Source organism: Rhinolophus sinicus, linkage group LG02 (assembly GCF_036562045.2).
Source record: "Rhinolophus sinicus isolate RSC01 linkage group LG02, ASM3656204v1, whole genome shotgun sequence".
Lineage (NCBI taxonomy): Eukaryota > Metazoa > Chordata > Mammalia > Chiroptera > Rhinolophidae > Rhinolophus > Rhinolophus sinicus.
In genome coordinates, this window is record NC_133752.1 from 5,170,926 (window position 1) to 5,194,593 (window position 23,668).

The 23,668-nt window shown below is 47.5% G+C and overlaps 2 protein-coding genes across 2 annotated transcripts in view; both read left to right on the forward strand.

Annotated features, from left to right (window-relative positions):
- On the forward strand, window positions 1-9,859 carry TMEM128 (transmembrane protein 128). Its single transcript, XM_074321306.1, has 5 exons — window positions 1-152; window positions 1,578-1,719; window positions 5,334-5,492; window positions 7,906-8,014; window positions 9,226-9,859. Exons 1-4 carry the CDS (start codon window positions 56-58, stop codon window positions 8,003-8,005), a joined length of 498 nt encoding a protein of 165 aa, XP_074177407.1. The 5' UTR covers window positions 1-55; the 3' UTR covers window positions 8,006-8,014; window positions 9,226-9,859.
- A 7,383-nt stretch (window positions 9,860-17,242) lies between these two features.
- The window catches only part of OTOP1 (otopetrin 1), a 32,922-nt gene continuing 26,496 nt past the window's right edge, over window positions 17,243-23,668 (forward strand). Inside the window, exon 1 of the mRNA XM_019716574.2 lies at window positions 17,243-17,777. Coding sequence (XP_019572133.2) covers window positions 17,372-17,777 — 406 coding nt within the window. The 5' untranslated portion in view covers window positions 17,243-17,371. The remainder of the gene's footprint in view (window positions 17,778-23,668) is intronic.

The following is a 23,668-nucleotide window of genomic DNA, read 5'->3' on the forward strand; positions in this document are numbered from 1 at the left end:
CGACCGGAAGTTCCGGTGGGCTGACGTCACGTCCGCCGTCTCTTGGGACGCCAAGATGGATGCCCCGCGGGCCCGGGAGCAGCTCCGGCGGCGGTTCCACTTCTCGCTGGACGCCGAGGCTTCGCCGGACCGCGGGGGCGGCGCCGGGCCGGGTGAGGGGCTCTGCCGGGCGCGCCCCGAGCCGCCCAGCTGCCCGGAGGCGACACGCCGGGAGCGGCCGCCTTGCGCGCTGCCCGCGGCCCTGCCCGGCCAGGACGGGCCGGGTTTCGTTCCTCGAGGCTTGTCAAGTAGTTTTGCAAGTCGGGTGTTTGGTGCCATGAACGGTCCTTAGAGACGCCGTAGCCCTGCGCACCTTCACCTCACTCTTCCCGGGGATGCTGAGCTAACACCTGTTGGGTAATCGCCATAAAAAACACTCCCCGGGTCTGTTTCTCAGAATCAGCCAGAGAAACATACGCGTAGCGGGACACAAGGGCGTGTTTGCCAAGTGTGTCCCCTCAGCGTTGCTTGTCATAGCGAAACATCGCATTGCCCGGCAGCCGAGAGCTGGTTAAATCCATTGGGATGTAGCCACAGATGACACACCCCAGGCTGACTTTTACCTACCCACGTGGGTGATTTGCAGAGCAATGTATGGGATGCCAGCATTTGGGTGCAAACCAGATCATGTGTGTTTTCCTGTAGGTGCATAGGTGATACAGGAATTAAATAGAAGTTGTTATTGGTGGTTGCTTCTGGGCAGGGGAACTGGGAGAGATGGATTTCATTTTAGATCTTTTTGTCCTCTGTGTTGTAAACCGTGCGCATTTATTACCTTTAAAAAAATAAACACAGAAAACGTAATGCCCAGGCATGCTGGCTTACACGTTTTGAGGGTACTGTCTCCCAGAATTTGTATTATGAACAAGCTTCTGCAATTCTAAAGGTTGAGAACCTTGGATGTATACCGGTGGTTATGAACCGAAAGAGAGGGCATGTTAATCACCTGGGGAAGTTGTTAGAAATAACTCATGAGACCCAACCCTAGCCACCTATTCCTTCTGATTGGGTCCCAGATGGAGGACATTTGACTTGTCCATCACCTGTGTAGACAGTACTGTGCTCGGAGTAGACCTCCATTGCACCGTCTCTGTTTTTGAGCTGCCCTATAAGGTGTTGTTAAAAATTATTAAAAGAAATAGTTATATGTAGTATTTTTGGAAATTACAAGTCCATTTTGTGCTCTAATATTTGCCTTTTCCTTTTTTCTTAATAAGACTAATTATTTTAGACAAAATATAAAACATTAAAATTCCTACACTGTCAGATGGTGTCCATCTTTCTGAAAGACTGAATATGTAAATTTGATTTCAAAATTCATTTCGAGTAAAAAAGTTGACTATATTGAACATATATAGTGGGCTCCTAGTAATTATTTCTGCAAATATAAACCTCTTTTGATGGATTTACAGAAGAAATGGGAGAGAATCTGGTTCTTAGAAAGTGCTAGGACATTATTTTATTTGGCTTAAAAGAAGTGTAATTTTTCCTCATAAGCTTATGGTAATTTAATAAGTTGCAATCCCCCTCATTTGCAGAAGCCTCTACCGCTGTTAAGAAAAAGGAGAAACCTCTTCCAAGACTTAATATCCATTCTGGATTCTGGATATTGGCATCCATTGTTGTGACCTATTATGTTGACTTCTTTAACACTGTTAAAGAAAACTTTCACACTAGTAGGTAAGAGAGCTTTATTGCTTCATAAGTTAAACATGCTTGTCTTATTTTTCATGTTAATTTGCCCGTTGAAACGCTTACTATGTGCCTACTTTCAGCTAGGCACCGTGTTAGAGGTGCTGGTGACACAAAGATGAGGAAGAGTACGTGCTCTGGACGTGTGCAGCAGAATGGATGGGACTGGAACTTATTTCAGTGTACCTGTTCAGCACACGTGTTGTAGGATGGGAAAGGGAGCAAGTGAGAGAACAACCAAATCCACTTGTAAATCATGGAGGGAGCAAGACTGACCGAACGTCTTTGAGAAGCTAGAGTGCAGGCGATGAGGAGGGAATGAGAACTGTGGTGGGTGAGCATAGGGTCTCAGAGTTTCTTTTCAGAGAGTAGTTATAAGCAACAAGGTAACTGCAGGTCGTGATTGAGTTCGAGTTGAGGTGAAGGTCACAAGTTAATCTCAGGAGTTGACAAGGAGGAGAAGGTTGTGAATTATATCCCATATTCCTCCATGAACATTCTGGAGACCCCGAGATAATAGCAAAAAGAGAGAGATGTTGGTGAATGTCAGATCTGGCATTGGGAGGGGTCGTTTGCATAGGGCAAAGCATAATTGTTTGGAAGCACCAGTGGGGTAGAATGGAACAGACAGAAGTGTGTGATCCTGTGTTATCACAGGGGACACAGTTTCTCCAGAGGCCTTGAGGAGGGCAGTGACGACCAGAGGAGGACCCAGGAGAGCGAGGGAGCACGCAGTCAGGAGAAAGTAGGCAGAGGGGAGTTTGTTTAAACTAGTGGAGGCAGAAAGCTTGCTTCTCTTTTTCCTTATCTCCACGAACAGTAAGTTTCCCGAAACTCCTACCTTCCTGCCCTTCTTCCCACTCACCCCTTCCCCGGGGAGCAGTGTGACTTCCTGATTGAGTTCGCAATGAGCTAGACATCGTGTAGCTCAGCACCTTCTTCCTCTTGGGAGCCAGCTGCCCGTGGGAAGCACAGATTGCGGTCTGCATTTTTATGCCTTCATTTTGCACAGCAGCCCCCATATGAGAAGGTCGCTAGGTTTTCACTGCCCTTGGGACCTGGTGGGTAAGCCTGTCTGTGTCTGCATTTCCGTATTAGGAGGTGCTTTGTTACCGCTCACCAAAGCCATCTTTCCACAGCTCTGTCAGTCAGAAAGCTGACGATTGACCTTCATCAGCCTCACTCCTTTGTCTCTCGCCATTGGTTTAGAACTTGGGCAAGGAAAGGAGGGAATAGTTACTTTAAACACCACCAGTAGCAGCTGCCCCTTGTTCATCAGATATTCCGTGAGAGCCTGAGAAGTTTTCGGCCGTGGTGATGAGATAAATAAGGCCCACTTGTAGCCCTCCAGCGGCTCGTGCTAGGCCGACAGACAATGAGTAGGTTACGTGGTGCGTGTGTGAGCGCCTGGTCTGGACGTTTCTGAGGTTTAGGATGGATGAGAGGATTTATCTATGTGTATCCTTACACATACTAAATGTTCTTAGTAGTTTAGGGGAATGGTGAGGTAAGGAATAGTTAGTTACACACGTACGATGTTGGGGACGCCTGTAGGAGTGAGTGGAATGCCCAGGAGCCCCGCACTGCTGTACTGGGGACTCAAACTCTGGGACCAGGGCTGTGGGGCAGGAAAAGGAAGCAGAAGCTGCAGGCCTGGCCTTAAAAATGTGTCACCTGAGAGCACAAAGCCATGAGCAATCTCCGACGCTGAGGTTTGAGTAGCACCGTGCTCTTGCTTGCTGAGGGCTGCTGGGAGCAGTGGGCAGTTTGAAAAACGGTGGGTGCCTCGTGCTTTCTGGAAAACGGATCATTCCTCTGATACCTGAGGTAATTTCTTGCCCTGCGATTAGCCCAACTTCAGAAGCTCGAGGCGTCAGGGTTCTTTAAATCTGCGCAAGGCTCTAAGATTGTTCAGAGACAGGAGAGACAAGTCAGCTTTAAAAGCAAAGCCAGACATCGTGGTGCTTTGGAAATCACAATTAGAAAAAGAAAGAAATCTGGTTGCGTGTATCAAAATCGACTATGGAGTTAAAAGAAAAAAGGAACTAAATTGACAGCCCAGATGGCCAGGACCTTCCTCAGACCCACCAGTCAGAAGTTTGGAAACTGGCCAAGGTCGCTTCCTTTTAGAAAGTTGCAAAGGGTTGAGGACCACTGACTGGCAGTATTTTATTTTGCGCGGCTGTTTCCCCCCATTTTTTATATTCTTTACCATCTCTGGACAGAGTGGCCGCACGAGGATGCCATGCGGTGATGACAAACTGATAGGAGCAAAAGGAAGGCTCTGGCGGAGCCAGGAAGTCACCAGAGCTCTAGCACAGTGTTCCTCAGCCTCTGTTGTCACCTCCTGAGGAGCCTTTTTTGACTTTCTGTCCCTAATCGCCCCCTCACAGACTACGCGAATGTCTGTGCTTTATACATAACGGATGTTCTTCACTTGGGGGCGATATCACCCTTGTTGAGAACGGACACTCCAGCAGGAGAGAGCGAGGTCTTGGGAGATGCCTCAAGAGGAGCCTGGAAATATTTTCCCCGTCGATAGCATCAGGGGACACCACGAATCGCTGTGGAGGGTTAGTGGTGTGAGAAGCGCCCTGGTAAACATGACTTCACTGTCACCGCCATCCTGGTGTGCGTGCTGCTACTGTCCACGTCATCTGCCTGGAGCCACCAAGCTGGTCGTGCCAGATCTGAGAGTCAAACCCAGACACACAGATTGTGGAGACCGCGCTCCTAACCGCTCTGCAGGCCGCCTGGCAGAATTCTGAATCCAGAGCTGCACCACCATAAGACGCCGTAAAGGAATCTGGGACCTTGCCATTGTTGGAAGTCCACTCAGGGCCTGTGTCACTTGGCTGTTCCACCATCTGTTCCCCCTCTGTCTTCTACATGGAATGCTATTCTCCCCATGGAGAAGCAAAGGATAAACGGGGGGTATCGGGTTGAGCTGGGAGACTGGGAAAGGAACTTGGTTTCCCAAAACCAGCCTCCTCCATGACCAGCAGGGGCTGGAAGGGAGAGGCTGACGAGGTTGCCTCCCACACCTGAGTCAGGTCTTGAGTAGAATTAGAAGCGAGGAAGAAGACGTCACCCCTTGAGGAGAATTGGAGCTCCTCTGAAATGGAGGGTTTCACTTAGAAATCTTTTATGAGAGGCAGTTTGAATTAATCATCTTCCAAACGGATTTTCGTCATTCTAGAAACCCTACTTGCCTTGGAGGAGTTAATGGTACCTATTACTCTCCCACTGAGCACTTCAGAAACAAACAGGAAGCTGCTATCTTTCCTGTATTTTTAAAGAAAATGCATCGCTGCGCCCAGGGTTCTGTTTCGGTTGGTTAGTTTGTAAAAGTATATAGGAGTGCGTGTCTTCAAAGCCTTACACTGTCATCCTTCGTATGTCTCAGCTCAGCCTTGCTCACCCCATCTCCCAGTAGAGTAAGCCGTCCTGAAAGCTGGGATTGAGTCATTGTGGTCCCTTTGTGCCCTTTTTCCAGTGGATATCCTCTGTAGAAATAGATTTTTAGGTTACCAGTGAAAACTTGTAGGATAGCTGTGATTTGCTAAGTGCTGCCAACTCTGACATTATTTTTGTCTCTGCAGTTGGTTTCTCATTGGCAGTGCCTTGTTGCTTATCAGCTTGTCCATTGCGTTTTACTGCATTCTCTACCTGGAATGGTATCGTGGAATTGAAGACTATGATGTCAGGTATCCAACCTTGATCCCCATTACAACTGCTGCTTTTATTGTAGCGGGAATTTGGTAAGTTACCTTTGAAATGATGAACAGGAATGAAAGTGTTGTTGATGGGCTACTGAAGTACACGGTACAAATTCAAAAGAAACAAAAAGGAATGATGGGAAAATAGCCTCCCTGTCATTTCTAGTCTCTGATTCCCTTTGCAGTCATAGCTTTCTTTATGTATTTAGTTGTTCAAAACATAAAACGGTGACATGTTAGTAGTATATTCTGCATTTTGCTTTTTAAATCATTTTCGTTGTGAAGTATAATACGTACAGAAAGTGGAAAAACTCAATGTACAGCTGAATGAATGATCATGAAATGAGAATTGACATAAACCCCACCCAGGTCGTCGAGAAAGAGAACTGTGCCCTCATGTCGTAACCCTCACGCCCACAGGGAAACACTGTCCCACCCTTTACATAATTGCTTTCTTTCACATCTCTTAAATACTCTATTTTTGTTTTGTCTATTTTTTGAACTTTATTGACATGGAGTCATAGGTTATGTATCCTTTACATGTGGCCGTTTACATGCAGCCTTACATATGAGTCGTCGTGTTGTGTAACAGTTGTTCACTGTTGGTTCGCATCCCGGCCTGTGACTGAATCCCAGCTTCTCTCTACTGTTGATGGCATGTGGATCGTTTCTAGTTTGGTGGGGGCATTACTGATGCTGTTAAGAACATTCTAGTATATGTCTCTTGCCCCTATGCACATATTTCTGTTGGATGTGTATGTACATATGTACGTACATGTGTACTTATCACTAAAAGTGAAATTGTTGGGCACAGGGTGTGCGTGCCTCCAACTTCAGTAAATAGTGCCAAACCGTTTACGAGATTGTTCCTTTTCTTTTTTTTTAATGGAGCCATATAGTTTGGAGTTCTTCCGTGTGGCTGGGCGTGGGTGTGCCTCATCCCTGTTAATAGTTACATACTTATCACTCCATGGACACTGCACGAGTGATTTAACCAGCTCCCTGTTGTTTCTGTTCTTCTGCTGTTACAAACAATGCCACAATCCTAGCCTTCTTCATGAGTTGGAAATAGACACTCAGTGAAAAACCCCTGATTTTTAAAAAATGTTTATAAAGGTATACTTGCTCACTGCAGAAAAATCTGTTAATTACAGAAAAACACAAAAGGAACAAATCCCAGGAGCCTGCCAAACAGAGAGAAACACTACTCTCATATATTGTGTAGAGCCCCTCAGTTCTTTTCTTTACATTAATTGAATTTTGATTTTGGAAAAACCATATACTCTTGTACTTACTCAGTTTAAATGTATGTTTTTTATGATTTGTTTTCTGTAGTTGAAGTTTAAGGGTATTTGACACATATTACACTGTAATGTGGTTATTATTAACCCTTCAGTGACGTGGGTGACAGGTGTGCTATTGTACGTTTTTGTATAAGGCTAACATCACCCCAGAAATCTGAGTTTTCAGAACAGTGTAATTATAGCTATTTTAAAGTTCTATTTATCAAAATGTTACATATTAAAATCAATAACTGTCTGAAGCATTGAATTGACTATAGTTTTCCCTAATTAACTTCTGCTCTTATAATTTCAGACCATAAAAATCATTGCACTTAGAATATGTTTTATTCTTACCTTGGTGATAAGACTAGTGCTTTCTCAGTGGAAAATTTAATAGCAACTTGTAAATGATTACTTTTTTCATTCTGGTTTTAATAGAAAATTGCTTTTAACCGCCTTTTTACCTTGGTTGGTAGTGTGTGATATAGCGAAATGAGTGTAGAACCATTTTAATTCACATTCCATTGCAGACACTAACTTTAAGAGGCTTAGTTTTCTGTTCAGCCATGCCAGCTCTCATTAGAAAGATCTTCAGTGATTCCAGTTCCAAGGACTTTGAAGAGATTGTGGTATTTCCAATATTGGCTAAATCTCATCTCTGAGAGAAAACACACACACACACGGTGCCAAAAAAATGTACACACATTTTAAGAAAGGAAAACTGTATTAAAGTAGTAATACTCAATATATACTGATAACAGAAGAGGAATACAAGTCACGTTTGACTTCTGCATTTACAAGAGGTGCTCAAAGTGGTTACCATCAGCGTCCAGACACTTCTGATTACGGCGAACTACTGCTTGAGCAACATTGACCAAAGTGTCCACTTGTATACATTTTTTTGGCACCCCCGGTGTATGTATGTATATATGTGTGTGTGTGTGTATATATATATATATATATATATATATATAATTTATATATATATATATATATAATATATATAATATATATATATATATTATTTATATGTATCTATAAATGTTGCTGTCTAAATGAACTTGCTCAAACTGTAAAAAGTGAGTTCCTTAAATCAAGATTCTACAATAGCATATATATATGTAGATTACAGCTAGACTTGTCAACCATGTGTCTTATCTCTTTATTTTCAGCTTCAACATTGCTTTATGGCACGTGTGGTCATTTTTCACTCCAGTGTTGTTGTTTACCCAGTTTATGGGGGTGGTAATGTTGATCTCACTCCTTGGATGACTTCTAAAGGTAAGATTTCTGGAATGGTATTTCTAATAATGACCTCACTTGGAAAATGTCTTTCGTGACAGTTTTCAGGTGACACAGACTACTTGGGACTTATTTCAGTCGTGTTCACACCAGAGCTGTTCATCCATTGATCTCAGATAAAAGGGACTGAGACCCCTTCCCTTTTGTATAATTTAGTTCGAACTCCTTCGAGAGGCCACCCTACCCTTCAAAGATCTCATGAAGACAGTTTTTGCACCTTCCAATATAGATAAGTTCACATATTAGACCATTTTCTATTGAAGTCAACTTCAGTCAACTTATATACAAGTGACTGTTGACTAAGGAATGGGATATGGGAAGAATGGGCAATTTTGCCCAATTGCAGAGAAAAAACTTCTGCCATATTCTACCTGTTCTGGCTACTTCATATACATTTGATGGATGACACATCAGCCTTTGTCTTCTGTGCTATTTATAGAATTTCTGCCCCACCCCCACAGCCCACTGCCTCCCTGCCTGCGGTTGCTGCCTGACACAGTGGGGTCTGTTTGCTGAGTATCAGATTACTCATTTATTAAAGAAGTCAGTATTGAGAGTACTCACTCTATACACTTAGGGACATGGTGAAAAAGACAGAGATAGCCCCTCCTTTTATGTCGCTTGCATCAGAACTTGAAGGAAATCCACTCCATACATCAGTTGACAGCATGAAAATTAGGCCCAGAAAAGTACAAGTGAATCCACTAAGTGAATTGTTGGGTTGTAAAGGAAAGGGGCATTTCAGCTAACAGGCAGCATGTCCTCCCCTGGAGTGTTAGAGGAAAGTCACTCTAACCACATGAAGAAGATACGGATGTAACCGCAGAGTTGCTGGCACGCACTTGACCACGCTGCCATGTAGCGTCCCCTCTGCACACTGTGCTGCGAAGGGAGGGAGCCATGGGGACGCTCACAGTACGCCCGTTGTCCCTGTGGACGCGTGTCACCACAAGAACATTCCCTCATCTGACTGTGTCGCCTGCCTCTCCCCTTCTGATGTCGTTAAATCTTTGGCTTTCAGTTTTGAATGTTCAGGAGCTTTTGACCACTCTGTTGACACGAATTTATAATTGGTAATGGAGGCCCAGATAGTGTTGTAGGAATGGAGGTTGAACTGTGCTTTTTAATATGAAGTCCAACAGCATAAGACAGAATGTGTTATGTGAAACGTAAATCTGCTTTTCTTTCAGGCTTAAGGGCATCTAAAGTGAATGATTAAACATCCAGCTAGCGGAAAGCATCCTAGACATTGTGGAAAAGCTACAATGTGTTTTTGTATCTTGAAGCGAGTGGTTTCCTGGGAAAAAATTGTAACTTCATAGATCTGGGTTGAAATCAGAATAAATTATATTTCATTTGCATATTCTTAAACTCAAGTGATTTGTGAATTTTTCAGATTCAAAATAGAAATATTCTATTCAAAACAGAAATAACTAATTTGCAATATAAATCTATTTGAATCATTGGAAAAAGTATTGGTGTAAAAATTTCCACAGTTTCATTAGAAGTATATAATGTACTCCTGCTACTGTAGCTAAATTGTTCGCTCTTCATTTTAGGGGCGTAAGATGACTGCCTGTGTACATGAAGGAATGAGTGTCATGTGCCTTTAGCCCAATTTTAGCAATTACTGTATGTCTCATTTTTATAATGGTTTTGTTAGGTGAGAGGACCAATTGAACATGTTTTTATGCATTCTCATACTTAGATTTTATCATTGTGTAAATTATTGGACTTTTAGCATTTTAACTTATGAACTTTTAATGATTTTTAAGTATGTATAATTCTTTCCTTAACATTTAAATAAAGTATTTTTATAACTTTTTTGTGGATTTTGTTAATACAAACTTTGGAATAGTTTGTTTTCAGCTATTAGTGCTTTGAGTCAACTATACAAATAAGGTGTCTTTTTAGAGGCTACTCTGCTCTTCAGAGACCTCAAGAAGACAGCACCACACTTTCAAATGCAAATCAGCCCCATCAAACCTAAACATCAGAAACACTGACAGAAAGTACCTGCTCTTGATTCTTTTTCCCATAAAGGGACTTCCAGTGATGAGCCGATTCAGTCACCACTTGTATCTGCCTCAGACTCTACCCAGTACCCCCCGCTGCCTGACCTTGGGTCAGTTAACCTCTCTCCAGCTGTGAAGTGCGAACAGTTACGTGTCTTGTAGGGTTATGAATAACAGGAACAATGTTGGTAAAACACCTATTACAGTGTCTGGCATACAGTAGATGCTCACTCAATAAAGGGTAATGGAGAGGGAAATAAAGACAAGCAGATCTGACATCAGGAGTGGGAGAAGGCAGGCGTGGTCAGTAAGCGAATCAAGCCCATCTCTAATCACGCGAGGCTGTGTAGGGAGAGCTTCATTTCAAGCAAGGCGCAAGGTCAGGCAGAGGTCAGTCAGGGATGTGTGGGTCCACTGCAAGGTTGGGGTTGCAAACCCTGGCGGTGAGGATTGAAGAGCATTGGTTCAGACACACCGACCTTGGGTGGGGCCAGAGGACAGTGGTGCAGTGGCAACTCCCACAAATTCTGTCTGTCTGCCTGTCTGGATAGATTCTGCAAGGGAAAAATACCGACCCGCCTATCTGTCTATCTTTTCTTGCAGAGTAGTTTTGCTACTTGGATAGAAATCTCAGGCTGGGATTTTCTGCTTAATACAGTTTGTAAAACCCAGTTAGCCAAAATGCCAGCATTGTGGCCAACTAGGATGGTAAGATTTCCCTGTTATTTACAAAGACACAGTTTAATAAATGTGTTTGAATAGGAGATGTCTCTGTTTCTGTTAAATAACTGGCCTGCAGGTTATTTATGGGTCTTCTCCTATTTTAACCATGAAATAAATAAAAGCAGGGTCAGGCAATATTATTACTGCTTCTAAACAAGCCCGTGGGAGGAGCACCCACTCTTACGAGTAATGAGTAAAGTAACAGTAAATCTTTCTCATGAAAGTCATGGAGACGGTAGAAGCAAGTGTGCGCTCTTCAAAATGTCCCCGACTTTGACAATCCCAAGTGTCAAGACCAAGTTTTCAATGCGGATTGCAGACAGGTCGCCCAGGCCTGCTGCTCAGAGGTTGTGATTCCATTGTTTTGGGAAGAATTTTCCAGGGGATTCAAACATGCAGCCAGGTTGAGAACTCCCTGCTCCCGGTGTCTGGGGTAGAGACATCCATGCAGAAGCCAGAATGTCCAAATTGACAGAGATAATGCACTCTAACTGAGCCCACTGGGGTAAACATCAGATTGAGACTCCCTGCCAAATCTGTATCCGGGACCTGGCTTGGGAGGCAGTGGTCTTTTTAGGGGACACAGGGGACCTTAACAGGACTTAAGATCCTGGTTCTATCAGCCAGGGCTCTTTGGTTTTGTGCAACAACAACAAAAAAGTTCTCTGGCTACACTTAAGCAAAAGGGAATGCATTGGAAAAGAATCAGGAAAGTTGGGGAGCCACAGTTTGTAAGTGGATAGCTGTGGGGAGAAGGGCTGGGTGTCTGGGTAATGAGTTACTAGGTAGGTGCCCTCTTCAGCAGCGACCGTTAGAATAAACGCCCTTCACTTCAAAACATTTTTCTTGAAAGTCTGATTCAGCTCAGTATTCCTAGAGGCGGGAAAGAGTTTGGTGGATTCTAGAAGCTGTTTACATGGAATTCATAAAAATAAGTGAAATAGCAATCAGTATTTTAAAGAAACAGAATTGCAGGTACTGGATCAAAGGGAGATTGAGAGTTGAAGAGAAGAGTAAATTATTCTAAAAGGGCCACGAAAATCCCATCTCAGTCTCACAGATTCAGTTCTGAAGTGGAACAGGATTTCCCCGCTTAGGCAGAAATGTAATGCGCAGCTGTGTTATGTCTAAAGCAATGGGAGCAACTAGCTTGTAGTGTAACTGCAGCTTTTACAAGCCTTTTTCACACCTCACTTTGGATGTATTCATGATGCCTTGAGCTGCGTCATCCCTGGCAGCATAGAAGCATGTGGCCACATTTCCCATCTCCAACAAACACAGCCCAAACCAGGTTCCCTCCTGCTTCTCATTATTAACCATTTTCTTTGGTCGCCTTTACAGCAAAACTCCACTGAAGAGTTCTCTATGCTCACGCTCTCCAGCTTTGCTCCTCTCATTAAAAACATAGTAATAAAACTGTATTATGACACGTGAATGCACAAGAGTGTGTATAATGCTCTTAGTTTTGAAAACTGCACCGTGACGTAAGCTATGAAGGGAAGCTGGGGGAAGGGGAAGAAGGAATGTAGGTGCTGTCTTTGTAACTCTTCTGCAAACCTAACTTTATTTCAAAAGAAAAAGTTAACGAAAAAGTACTGGCTTTTCCCCAGTGAACGGTGCCGTAATGCATCCTTTGGGAAGGCTTGGAGGAAGATTCACTGTATCTGAGGCAGTGTTGCTGGGCTTTTCTCAAGGAGACCCAGCCCCCTCTGTATTCAAGACTCCAGGTCTGTGAACTGGCTCAGCTTTGGAAACTGGGAGTTTTTGACTGTTTCTTGTAGCGAGTCAAGATAGGACTCTGTTCACCTCGCCTAGAGATTTTCTGGTTATGTAGATCAAATAATGCTTTAATAGGCTGCCTGTTGGGGGTTGCATTGTGCCCCCCGAGCGATGTGTTGAAGCCCTAACTGCTGGTACTTGCAAATGTGGCCTTTTGGAAATGAGGTCTTTGCAGATGGCTTGCTATGTAAGTTAAGATGCAGCCGTCCTGGAGTAGGGTGGGCCCTTAATCCAAAGACTGGTGTTCTTAGAAGAAGAGACACAGAGGGAAGGTGGCCATGTGACGACAGAGCCAGAGACCAGAGTGGTGCAGCTGCAAGTCAGGAAGGCCAGGGCTTGCCAGCAGCCCCCAGGAGCTGGGAGAGGCAGGCAGGACCTTCCCCTAAACCTTCTGAGGGAGCATGTCCCTGCCGACACCTTGATTTCCAACTTCCAAGCTTCAGAACCGTGAGGAGTCCATTTCTGTTGTTTTAAGTCTCATTTGATGAGACTTTGTGATGGGCGCCCTGGGAAACGAATCCACTGTCCAGCTCTTTTATTCTGAGACAAACAGGGATTCTGTAACCACCACCAAAGGTAACGAGGGGCAAAGTCTTCTAATTGCCACTTGGGTCCTACTGCCTGTCAGGGTAACCGTGCCTGTGTCATCTGTAGCATTTAAGCACTGTCAGTTGGTCTCTGTCCCTCTGGAATCCCATCATCCTCAATTGGGGAGCCCATGTTTGGGGGATAGCCTGTCTCACCATCATCCACATGGCAATGAATTGTCACTGGAAAGCAGCTGCCGGGGCTTGGTATTTCTAGCTCCTGACACAGATGAGCATGGAACCAGCTCTCACAGAGTAACGTCCTCCTACGGAAGTGACAGCAGCGGGCCTGGATGCCATCGGAGCCCACCATTTCTGATCCCCACATGTCTGAGCACCACTCAACTGGGGTCAGTCAGAAGAAACTGAGGGTCCTGTGTGGCTCACACCTTTTAAAATAATCTCATCAGTGGAAAGCAGCATGGGTAAATCTCTCAATCAGTTGTGGCATTGTCTTGAGTAGAGAATAAAGGGCTCAGACTTTGGTCCCTCTTTTTTGTGTCCACAAACTTACATTTCATTGCCTATTGAAAAGAATTGAGGTAGCCGAGAGAAGCGGGTGCCACCTGATTTTCAGATGGGGATTGTGTGTTATTTATCTTTGTTCTCTGAATGAATAAAGGTCGTGCTAGCTGATAAATTTCAAAAGTGTGGTGCCTTCACACAATAGTTTATTTCTCACTCTTGTAAGACCCAGCTTCAGCAGGGAGAATCTGCCTCCCCACTCGCCAGGGGGACTTGGGCTGCCCGCCTCTGCCCTTTTCAGCACAAGGTGCCAAGGTTGGCGTCCACATCCAGCTGCTAGGAGGGTAGGAGAGAAAATGGAGGATCACGCAGGAGGTTTTCATCCCTTTGTGTGCACTGCGCTGACCAGAACTTAGTCACCTGGGCCCAGCTGGCTGCAAGGAGCCCTGGAATTAGAGTCCCTGGGCAGCCACTTCACAGTGACAATTCTACACTATGAGAGGGGAGCACACGTTTGACGGACAGCTGGCCACCTCTGCCACATAGCATCAGCTTAGTGGCACAGAGTGGGTGCTCAGTAAATAAAGTGTCTTAGGTACATTTGTGTTTGGCAGGCACTTTCCAAAATGCTTCATATGTATCAACTCATTTTATCTTCACCAAAACTTAAGAGTAGTCACTATTAAGAGTTCCATTCTACAAATGAGGAAATTGAGGCACAGTGAGGTTTAGTAACTAGTCCAGGGTCACCCAGCAGTAAGTGATGGAGCCAGGAACCCCACCTCACAGCCTGGCTGTAGAACTCCCACCAAACCACCACTTGACATTTCCTTTCCCTACAAATCCATGTTGACTTGAGCTAATTCATGAAAAAGAGATAACGGATGTGCTTCATAAAACTGCAAAGTGAACTAAAAGCAGACGTGATTTTATGGGAGTCTGGGGCATTCATGGAGCCCTGCCACTCTCTAGCCCAGGTTCCCATGGCTCATGCACAAACTGTGAGCTTCATCTATTCCCACACCTGGCCCCGTACCTGGCACAGGATAGGTGTACAGTACACATTTCTCAATGGGTGAAAAAAACAAACACATGCTGGGTGCTAGAGAGCAGAGTGATCAGACATAGTGCTTGCCTTCAGGGAGCTCAGAATTGGAGCAACAGTTAAAAATAGATTATGACGTGGGAAACAGAGGGATGGAGAGGTGGACAAGGCCACAGAATGAGTGAGTAAGGTGTCTGGGTTTCCTGGGGATGCAAAGACCACACACTGGATGGCTGAAACAACAGCAATGGAAGGTCTCACAACTTTCGAGACTAAACGTTCAAGATCAAGGTGTCGGCAGGGTTGGTTCCTTCTGAGGGCTGTGAGGGAGTGTGTTTCAGGCCTTGCTCCTAGTTTCTGGTAGTCTCAGGTGTTCCTTGCCTTATAGGTGGCGTTCTTTCTGTGTCTTCACATCATCGTTCCTCTATCTGTGCCTGTCTTCAAATGTCCCCTTTTTATAAGGACACAGTCCTATGGGATTAGTGCCCACCCTGATGACCTCACTTGATCATTTGCAAAGACCTTGTTTCCACATCAGGTCACATGCACAGGTCCTGGGGGTTAGGACCTCAACATCTTTTTGGCGGGACACAATTCAACACATATTTATTGAGTCCCTACTAAGTGCTGGGCACCGCTATTCTGCATCCTGGACCATACAGCAGTGGACAGGACAGGCATCTCCTTCTCACAGAGCTTTCATCACCATGGGAGAGCCAGGCCACAGATGCATACACATTCCAGGAAACAAGTGTGCTAAGAAGGAACGCAGAGCAAGCTAAGGGGAGAGAGTCCCGTGGAAGACACATCACCGAGTCCCACACCCTCACTGATCTGAAGTGGAGACCGAGGCCTCCTTGCTCATTCATCCACCCACCTGTGCACTCGTTACCTCCTGGGTTTATTTACCGAGCACCCACCTGGCTTGGCTCTGGGACCCCCACCTGACGGACATGTTCCCTGGTCACCACCTGCCTTTCCATACTCATTTCTGTGCATGTGCGGCATCCATCTCTGGAATGCCTTCGCCTGCCCTGCCCCATGTCACCTGGCCAGCTCCTGCTCCTAGATATAAAGATGGTGAAGGTGCTGCCTCTTCTGGGAACCGCTCGCCCTTCCTGGCAGACTCAGACCCACGCCTGCCCTCCAGGCAGCCTTGCCCCCTAGGGCTACTTGCTCTGTCTCCCCTACAGGGCCATGAGCTCCTGGAAGGCAGGGCTGAGTGTCACACTGATGCTCTCCAGCCTCCCAGCGAGGTTTCAATAAATACTTGCCTACTGATTCATAGCCGAATCCCCAGTGCCTAGAACAGAGCCTGGTAAACGATTCAGAGTGAGGTAAATAAATGTTGACCACATGAATGAATGAATTGAAAAAAATGAATGAAGGCAAGGCAAGGTCCCCAGGTGGACACCTTCCTGGCCCAGGGCTCCCCCCAACCCCCCACAGCCAGGAGCCTCTGGCAGTTGGAACCAGCTGTGTAATTTGCTGGATTCACTGCAAAATGAAAATGTGGGTCCCGTGTTCAAAAATTAAGACTTTCAGGACAGCTACAGCAGAGCGAAAGCCAGGCAGGGAGAGTGTGTCCTGTGTGCTGAGCCAGAGGTGACTGAACAGGTGGCTCCGGCCTGCGCGCCCTCTAGGAGGCTCCTTCCCCAGCAGCTCCTTCCCAGCTCCCTGCTCCAGCCCTGCTCTCAGCTGCACCGGCCAGCAGGCCGGGACCTCCTCTTAGGCCCACTTGAGCGAGGTTAGCTTCCGGTGGGCTGGGGGTCTGAGGGAGGCGCTTGGGCGCCAGCCTTCCCAGGGAGGACCCTGGCACTCCCACCCCAGCTCCCATCGGTCCAGAAGCACCTCCCCATTCCCCTGGAGGAGGCAGAGAGATGATCACTTTCCTTGGAAAGTGGCTCCTGTCTTAGCATCTGGGCGTCTCCCAGAAGACACACAGGTGCACCAGATGGACAAACAGACACAAAAAGATTTGCCCTCCTCCTATTCAGAGATCTAGGGACAAGCTATGAGGCCCAAAGACAGCTGGTCAGACAGAGAGACCCGCAGAGAGAAAACAAATCGCAAAAATACACAGAGACGAGGACAGACTCAATGCATATAGTCACGTTCAGGCTCACCTGGTCCTCTGCGGTCCGCGATGCTCACGCTCAGCGACAGCCAGAGGCCGGGGCGTCGGGCCAGGCCGCAGCCACGCCCCCAGCGCCCCGTCCCCCGGACCGGCTCAGGGCAACGCCGGGTCCCCCACGCCCACACCAGAAGCCGGCGGGAGGCACTGTCGCCAGCCAGGGTTTCCGGGGCTCCCGGGCCGGCGCCCCGGGACCGGGACCGGAGCGGGAGGACGAGCGGGCGTCGGGGCAGAGCTGGCTCAGATCCCAGGCGTCAGGGGCGGGAAGCGGCCCGCGTGGGTCGCGGAGAGGGCGGGAGGGCTGTCCCCCGGCATTGTGGAGTGACGGGCAGTGGGCAGTGAGCATAGGGAACTCAGAGAAGCCGGGGTCGGCCCGGGTCAGCCGGGTCGGGGACGGTGGTAAGTGCACGGGGTGGGAACCCCGACCGAGCGCAGAGGGGCAGAAGCCGGGAGCGCAGGCATCGGAGGGTGATCAGGCGAGGCAGGCTGATCGGCAGCGGGTGTCAGGGCAAGGGCACAGTCAGGGGCAGCAGGTGGGGCCCAGGACGAAGCCAGCCCCGGGGGCCCAGCCTTGGTGCGGGTCACTCCATGATGCCCGAAGGCCAGCGGGCGCCTGCCTCCCCCCGGGCGGCTCTGAGCGCCCCGGACACAGGGCCATCTGAGCCCACGGTCTGCCCGCCGCCCCAGACCCCGACCCCCGCGTCCCCGGAGCCCCCCGCGCCTTGGCGGGGCTCCGTCCGCGCCAGTGTCCCGCAGAAGCTGGCGGAGGCGCTGAGCAGCCAGTACGGGCTGAACGTGTTCGTGGCGGGGCTGCTGCTGCTGCTGGCCTGGGCCGTGCACGCCTCCGGCGTGGGCAAGAGCGACCTGCTCTGCTTCCTCACGGCGCTCATGCTGCTGCAGCTGCTCTGGATGCTGTGGTACGTGCGCCGCAGCGCCGCGCACCGCCGCCTCATCCGCCCGAAGGACACGCAGGCCGGCGCGCGCTGGCTCCGCGGTGAGTCTCGCACAGGCCTGGTGACGGGCCCAGCCCTGCTCGCCCGCTGTCTGCATCCCCTGCGGCAGCTCCGTGTCCTGCTCCTCCTCTATCTTCTTTCCTTTAGTCGTTTTTGTCTCCGTCTTCTTGTCCATATTTGCGACTTTTCCCTCCTGCCCTTCGTTCTTTCCCTTCCCTTGGAAGCCTGAGTTATCGCAGCAGTCTCCTCTCCACCTTCAGGCGCCTGCCTTACATGCCATTGTTAGAGCTACAGGTACACAAACCCCTCTACGTCTTTCCTTGGCTCAAAGCCCTGCCAGTGTTTCACTGACCCCCTGCTGGGGGGCCACACTCCCTTTCGCTCCCCCCCCCACCCCGCATTCAAGGCCTTCTAAGATCCAGCCTCAGATGGCCTTTTCTGTTTCCCTTTTCTGTTTCATCCCCTCAGTGTGCACGCTAGTCTCAATGGCTTTTAGTTCCCATAATAATATTTCACGTTCCTATAACTTTGCATATTCTGTTCCCTCCTCCTCGAATGCTTCTCACCTGCTCCTCTTTCCAAGACATGGCCCAGCTCTCCCACCCCGCCCCAACCACCCCACCCTCCCAGTGATGGTTTTCTGACCTACCCTCCACCTTTGAGGTTCAGACCACACTCCTCCACCCCTCACGATCCACTCTTGGAGAGACAGTCTTCTTGTTGACACGTCTGTCCCCTCTATTGCCCTGGGGGAGCTCCGTGACGCTCATCTCTTAGTCCTAGAGCCACCCAAGGGCCTGGCCTAGGGTAGGTGCTAAGAAAATGCAGTTGGGATGAATGAAGTAACGAATGAGCAGGTAAGTGTTCCGGAAGGGGGGGTAGAAGTACTTGTTAGGTACGCACAACATACTGATTGAAACATTGTCAAGATAGGAACACTCACCTCTTCAGGGAGCTTCCACTTTTGAAAGGAAGATAGATCTGATGCAAGTCAAAGGCAGGAGACGATTGGGAGTCTGACTGTAAAGGCCACATCTGAGAAACCTTCATGGGAGAGGCCAGGTACAGACACATTACACAACCAATTGAATTCTCAGGTTAGACCTGAGTGTAAATCTCACTTAGAGTGTGGCTTTCACTTTCCTGGCATGGCCTTGAGAAAGCTCCTTAATCTGCCCCCCCACCCCACCCCACACCCCTCAGTTTCAGCATGTGCAGAATGGGAATCACATACTTGGTAGGACCAGTGACTGCTGGGTACGGGCTGGGCGCCCAATACACATTTGTTCTCCTCCCCACCCACATTCCCTTAAAATATCTGTCCTCAATGCCACCGTCACTCACCTGGAAGGAATTACTGTTCATTCCCAGGGGTTGCCATGGCTCTCTGCATAGAGCGCTTTTGGTCCTTGTCAATTTCTGCCTTGTATCATAACTAGTTGGATAGGAGCCTTGTCATCCAGGTGAGATTTTAGGTTTCTTAGGCTCAGGGACTTTGTCTAGTTCATTTTGCCTTTAGAAAAACTGGACGCAATTCCAGGGTGAGCCAAATTTCTGTTCTGAAAATGGTTGTTTTAGGGGGGGTCCCTGGTTTTGTGACTGTCTGTGAATGGCAGTGATCTAGTGGCATATCAAACAAATGGGAATGAAATGTTCTTTTGAGCATATTTATTGACACAGGCTAAAGAATATTACAAACACAGGCTTTTGACCTATGTTTCCTACAGTGGAAGTATCCCTTCTTTATTCCCGCCTCAATTCCTTCCTCCTGTATCCTTCTGTTCTTTCTTCTTCCCTTCCTCCTTCCCTTCTTCCGCCCCCTTCATTCATTCCTTCCTTTCTCCTTCACCCTTTCCCACTCACATCTTCCCTCTTCTGTCCTTTCCTTTTCTCGTTACCTTCTCCCCCCTCCCTCCATTCCTATTTTCTCTCTCTCTTCTTCTCTCCTTGCTCCCTTCCTTCCTTTCTCCCTCTTCCCCCTGTTTTTCCTCTCTCTCTCTCTCTCTCTCTCTCTCTCTCTCTCTCTCTCTCTCTCTCCAGGAAGACGCCAAGCATTGGGGCCTGAGCAAGTGGGTGAATGGTGGTGTCATTTCTGCAGACTGGGAAGGTGGGGAGGAGCAGAAGTGGGGATGCAGAATCAAGGTTTCTCTTGTGGACGTGTTACATTGAGATGTCTGCTAGACACCAAGTAGTAATAAGAATACGTGAGGCAATGTACAGAGAGCACATAGTAGATGTTTAATAAATGGTGGCTGTTTAGACTCTCAGCACATTGCCCCATAATAACATAACCATTCAAATGAGGCATGTGGATAGTGGAAATGGTGCTGGCGGTGGAAGTCTTGGCTTGATGTCTCAGCTCTTTCACCCTCATCTTTCTGAATCCCGATTTCATCATCAGTAAAATAAGAATCCTGACTGCCTCTCAGGGAGGAGCTTTTGAGTAAACACTGCTTGCAAAGCACTGTCCATCCCTGTAAATGAGCTATGGCTCATCAGAGAATCAAGAGGCAAAGGATCCCAAAAGAATGTTGGGAGGGAACGGTGCCAAGGGAAGTACCTGAAGCCCCAGCAGGACCTGAGGTTTTCCCTGGAGTCATAGCTGGAAAGACAGGTTTGACTTAGCTCTTCCCTGGCTTCTGTGATAATCTTAGAAGTCTGGGGCTTTGAGAAAGAGCCAACCTGTGGAATTCTGGGCATTGAGATTTTCCAGAGGAAGTTTCTGGGTCTTGGTATGGTCCAGGAGGCTTTTCTCTGAGCAGGAACCATTGTGTTCCACTGACTGGGTGTGAGAAAGTGAAGACTTCTGTTGACGGAGCACAAAAAGTCAGGAGACTTTGGCTAGAAGTAAATGATAAAGATTTATGCAAGGGTCTTAGAATTTGCAGACTTGGAACACAGCTACGTAAAACCCCAGAAGTGTTCCAAAGGAGAAAGAAAAGTTAGGAGTTTTTATAGTAAAAAGTACATTCTTAAGAATTATCAGCCCTGCATTTTTAGCCCCTGGATTGCTCCAGGATGGTTATCAGTCAGCTGTCAGGTGGTCTGGATGATGGATGCCAGGAGGGCTGGAGGATGGGCACCGGAAGGGCTAGTCACGTCCTCAGTCCTTTGGGGGGTAGTGAGAGGGCAGGCTGCAGGTGTGTGCTATGTCTCGGTATTGACACACAACAAGCTGGTGTGTACCTAAGTAGTGATGCAGGACTAGGAAGTTCAAAAGTTTAGGTTCTCAGGCTAGTTAAGACAAGAAAAAGAATTGTTTCCTCATGCCTCAATCTTCCTAATGCTAATAATTTAGCAGCTTGATTAAAATGACTTGATATTTTCCCCATTTTCACTCTTTCCTTACTTCCTTTGGAACAAAAAATATTGACCTATTTAGAAATATTTGGTAGAAATGATGGGTTGTTAATCCAGCTCCTCTATTTGCTAAGAGATTGATGTCTTCTGGAAGAAATGAGAGCAGCCTGGATGTCTCGTGCCAGCCCAGCATGTGCAGCGACAAGAAAATCCAGCAAAGAGCTGTTTCATCTTGTTAATGACCAAGGTCCTATTTCTCTTCTGTTTCCAGTCTCTTAAAAGACTGCAGTGGTAAAGGTCATTTGTTTTTTCTTGTTTCTGTCCTGTTTCAAGTCCAGAGAAGTATTATTAACACAAAATTATGGGAATGACGACAATAAGAATAATGGCTACATTTACTGAGTGCATTCCAACCGCCGGCTCATTAGAAGCCTTGGCCTAGTTATTTGTCATAGTGATTCTTTTTCTCTCTCTGTGTGAATAATCACCCCCACATTTACTCCTTTTATGAGATCAACTTTTTAACATAGCGCTTTTTTCTTAAAGTGAGGCACACCCACGTATAGGACACATTGCGTCTCTGTCCAGCCTCCCTCCCCCCCACCCCGGGAATGGGCTGCTGAGAGCACTGTGCTCATTGTCCCCTGAGAGACACGGGGCAGATGTGCCCTGCTCATGTAAGATCAGCGCAGGGTGGTGGCTGGACGAGCTGTAGAGACAAAGGTCGGGGACACAATGATGGGTTTTGGAGACAGGCTGTCCCCGTGTGAGACAGTGAAGGCTGCTGGAAGACATGGGTGTGAAGAGGGGCAGGGAGCCATGGGGCATGATGGCCGAGACAGAGGGTGGGGAGGAGAGGGACAAAGGCTCAAAGATGTGCCAGGGAGCCTGCCGTCTGGCAGTGCAGCCAGCACTCACAGCAAACTACAAGGGTGATTGATGGGATTGCAAAACTGGGTGTGCAATCATGCAGTCTGGTTCCACAGAGGAAAGAGCAGTCAGGGTGGGTCCCTGTGGGATTCCAGCCCACCTGTGACTTTCTGAGCAGATGCAGCAAGTTCAGGAACACTGGCCTGGGCTCCCCTTTGTTCTCCCTCCTCAGACTGTATGCACATTTCATTTGACAGCCTTACTCTTCTGCAGACCCAGCCTCTCCCAGACACTCCTGTTTCCTTGGGCTTCTGTCCCTGCTTGGGCGTAGCGAGCCCACGTCAGTGTACCCCAGCAATTCTTTTAAAAAATGGCTTAATTGCCACATGGTCTGTATACTCATTTAAAGGGCACAATCAGTGGCTTTTAGTGTATTCACAAATATGTGCAACCATCACACCAATCAATTTTAGAACATTTTTTATCATCTCAAAAAGAAACCCCGCACCCTTTAGCTATCACCCCTATTCCTCTCATTCCCCCCAGCCCTAGGCAACCGCTAATCTACTTTCGGTCTCTAGAGTTGCCTAGTCTGGACATTTCCTGTAAATGGAATCATAGAATTGTCATTTTTGTGACTCGCTTCTTTCACTTAGTGTACGGTTTTCAACAGCACAGCAATTTCCTGATGCGAGTGTTATCACTGCTATTTACCAGACCAGGAAGCTGAAAGGGCTTCTGGGGGAGGATTGAGCGCCCCTATTGCTGGCAATATTCGAACACAGTGAGAAAGAGAAGAGGCATAAGCTCCTTGCTTCGGGGCAGATGGTACCATCTTAACAGGTGACACAGAAGGCAAAATCCCTCACTTCCATTTTGCTTCTGTCGTCTCCATGGAGCGGAAGGATCTTTGGAACTTGCAGAGAGCAGCAGAGAAGGGAGCCAAGCTCAACTTTGGTGGTGGCTGGGCAGAGTCCTTGGTCTGATTTGATTTAACTGCCTGCCTGTATCAGGCACTGGCTGGGCTCTGGGGATGGCGGGATGATCAGGCATGGCCCTGCACAGAAGGGTGCAGGGGAGGGTGAGGATGGCACAGCTAATGAGGGGCAGCAGAGCCCCACGGCTGAGAGGACGGGTTCCAGACAAAGCGTGTAAGACCCATGGCTTCCTACTCCAAGATTCTCCCACTTCCTGTCTATTCCAAAGAGATGAGACATTTAGAATATGTTCATGTTCTTCTTTTTGCTCTTCTTGTGCTCTAGTACCTGTGTCTTTACCAGGAGACCTTTAAAAGGTTTTTCATCGCTGCTTCCCACCCAGTCTGACTCCAACTTTATTCTGTGTGATACATCTTTCTGGAGCATTTCATTACACATTTCCAGACAGTTTATCTTCATCCATTTGGATTTAACATCTCTTATTTTTTTCCCCCTTCTTTTTTCATTTTTTTTCAAAGATTTTATTGGGGAAGGGGAACAGGACTTTTTCTGGGGGAACAGTGTGTACTTCCAGGACTTTTTCCAAGTCAAGTTGTTGTCTTTTCAGTCTTAGTTGTGGAGGGTGCAGCTCAGCTCCAAGCCCAATTGCATTGCTAGTTGCAGGGGGCGCTGCCCACCATCCCTTGCGGGCAATTGAACTGGCAACCTTGTGGTTGAGAGCCCACTGGCCCATGTGGGAATCGAACCGGCAGCCTTTGGAGTTAGGAGCACGGCGCTCCAACCGCCTGAGCCACCGGGCCGGCCCCTTTTCCCCCCTTCTATTA

Excerpts from the sequence above, each read along its gene's own strand:
- TMEM128 (XM_074321306.1), top strand. The coding sequence starts at position 56 with ATGGATGCCCCGCGGGCCCGGGAGCAGCTCCGGCGGCGGTTCCACTTC. Across the intron at positions 153-1,577 it reads CGGGGGCGGCGCCGGGCCGG|AAGCCTCTACCGCTGTTAAG; the intron begins GTGAGGGGCTCT and ends CCTCATTTGCAG. Across the intron at positions 5,493-7,905 it reads TTTATTGTAGCGGGAATTTG|CTTCAACATTGCTTTATGGC; the intron begins GTAAGTTACCTT and ends CTTTATTTTCAG.